Here is a 2,216-nt window from a genome sequence, read left to right as displayed (position 1 = left end):
GCTTCCCCCCCCCCCCCCGCTCTCTTGGGCCTGGGAGGCCGGCCGGTCTGGAAGGGGCCGGGCAGAAGGTGGTGTGTTGCTGGACAACAGAGGCTGCCCCACAGCTCAGCCGGCAGCAGGCGCCGTGGCCGGAGGAGGCCCACGCCCCTCCACAAGTGAGCCGCCCAGTGGCCGATCCCCTTGGAAGGCTGACTCAGCCCAGGAGACGCAGGGAACAGAAGCGGAGGCACCGTGTGCACACCCTCCCCTCCACGCCATTATGCCAGTGGGAACCGACCCCCTACCCGCAGGCCCTTGGGGCTTGCTTCCTCAAAGCGTCCCACAGTTCCCTCGTTCATAAGAGTCTGTACTAATTGACCTGGAACAAGCCGTAGCTCGGCCCGCCTGTCACTAACCGGTCCCCCCCCCTCTGGGCCTGTTCTTGAAGACCAGGGCGATGCCTGCGACTTTCCAGTCGTGCAGCACAGAGGTCGGTTTTCACAACAAGTTACAAGGAGAAGAAGAAGATTGGCTTTATACCCCACCCTTCAGCGGCTTACAACAATCTCCCTTCCATTCCACAGACACCCTGTGAGGCGGGTGGGGCTGAGAGACCTCTAAAGAAGCATTCGTGAGAGAACTGCTCTGAGAGAACTTGTGAATGACCCAAGGTCATCCAGCAGCTGCACGTGGAGGTGGAGTGGGGAATCAAAGCTGGTTCTCCCAGATTAGAGAGCCGGTTTGGTGTGGTGGTTAAGTGTGCGGACTCTAATCTGGGTGAACTGGGTTTGATTCCCCACTCCTCCTCCACTCACACCTGGCTGGATGACCTTGGGCAAGCCGTAGCTCTGATAAGAGCTGTTCTTGAGAAAGAGCCGTTTCTGTCCAGAGCTCTCTCAGCCCCACCCGCCTCACAGGGGGCCTGTCTGTTGTGGGGAGGGGAAGGAGTCTGTGAGCCGCTCTGAGACTCCCTTGGGTAGTGAAGGGCCATGGGGTATGAATCCAATCTCTTCTTCTTCTTCTCCTAACCACTACACCAAACTAGCTGTCAGTTGGCTGATCAACAATGTCATGTTTGAGTTCCCCGAGAGCCCTCGGGGGGGGGGGTGTGATTGAGGTTTATAAGATTATGCATGGGAAAGAGCAGGTAGAGAAAGAGGTACTTTTCTCCCTTTCTCACAAGACAAGAACTCCTTGTGGGCACTCCATGAAACTGCTGAGCGGTCGGGTCAGAACGGATAAAAGGAAGTACTTCTTCACCCAAAGAGTGATTAACACTTGGAATTCATTGCCACAGGAAGTGGTGGCGGCTATAAGCACGGATGGCTTCAAGAGGGAATTAGATAGGCATATGGAGCAGAGGTCCATCAGTGGCTATGAGCCACAAGGTATAGATAGCGGCTAATCTGGGGCAAGTGATGCTCTGTCTTCTTGGTGCTTGGGGGGAAGAGCAACAGTGGGAGGGCTTCTGGTGTTCTGGCCCCACTGGTGGACCTCCTGATGGCCCCTGGTATTTCTGGCCACTGTGTGACACGGAGTGTTGGACGGGATGGGCCTCTGGCCTGATCCAACACTGGCGTCTCTCTGATGTTCTTGCAGTGGGGCAGGAAGCACGGCGCCACTTGGGGAGGGTCACCACACCCTTCCTCCGCACCTCCCCCAGTTGTAATCTGCCTTCCTTCTTGCACCTTAAAAGGAACATCCAGAAAAGGCCACGAGGGGATTGGGGAGGGCGGGCCTTTTCCGGACCGTGACTGTGGCTTGCTCAGCTTCACTTGGCGTGGCCTCCACCACAGAAGGACAGAGGAGACCCCTCTAAGGAGCCCCTTCCCCCTCACTAGGGGAAGGAGAGGAGGACTCCCCAGAGCAAAGGGCGCCATCCAGCCGTTCTCCAGGCCGGACCTTTGACTTTTTTTTGGGGGGGGGGAGAAAGCATCCCAGCCAGGTGCGGAGGGTGGGGCAAGACTGCTGACCACGCTTTGGTGGGCCCCACAGGAGCCCACGGGGTCGATTCTGTCTCCCCCCCCCTCCCCGGGAGGGAACGCACCTGTAGACGGGCTGCATCTCCCGAGCGATGCCGATCACGGCTCCTTCCGGGAAGTTGTCGAATTCTTCAAACAGCTCCCGGATGTTGGTCCGATACTCCACGTCCAGGTCCACCTGGATGATCCGCGAGATCTCTGGAAGACAAAGGAAGGGGCGGTGGGATCCACCCCCACCTCTCACAGCTCCCCCCC

The 2,216-nt window shown here is 58.3% G+C and overlaps 1 protein-coding gene across 1 annotated transcript in view; it reads right to left on the bottom strand.

Annotated features, from left to right (window-relative positions):
• XXYLT1 (xyloside xylosyltransferase 1) overlaps positions 1-2,216 on the bottom strand; it is an 8,521-nt gene that overhangs the window by 1,556 nt on the left and 4,749 nt on the right. The window contains exon 4 of the mRNA XM_015429071.1: positions 2,027-2,159. Within this exon, the coding sequence (XP_015284557.1) occupies positions 2,027-2,159 (133 nt within the window). The remainder of the gene's footprint in view (positions 1-2,026; positions 2,160-2,216) is intronic.

This window comes from Gekko japonicus, unplaced genomic scaffold, assembly GCF_001447785.1.
Source record: "Gekko japonicus isolate JY-2015 unplaced genomic scaffold, Gekko_japonicus_V1.1 scaffold1727, whole genome shotgun sequence".
NCBI classification, from domain to species: Eukaryota; Metazoa; Chordata; class Lepidosauria; order Squamata; family Gekkonidae; genus Gekko; species Gekko japonicus.
The sequence above is the reverse complement of the archived record's forward strand: the minus strand, read 5'-3'. Positions and strand labels throughout refer to the sequence as shown.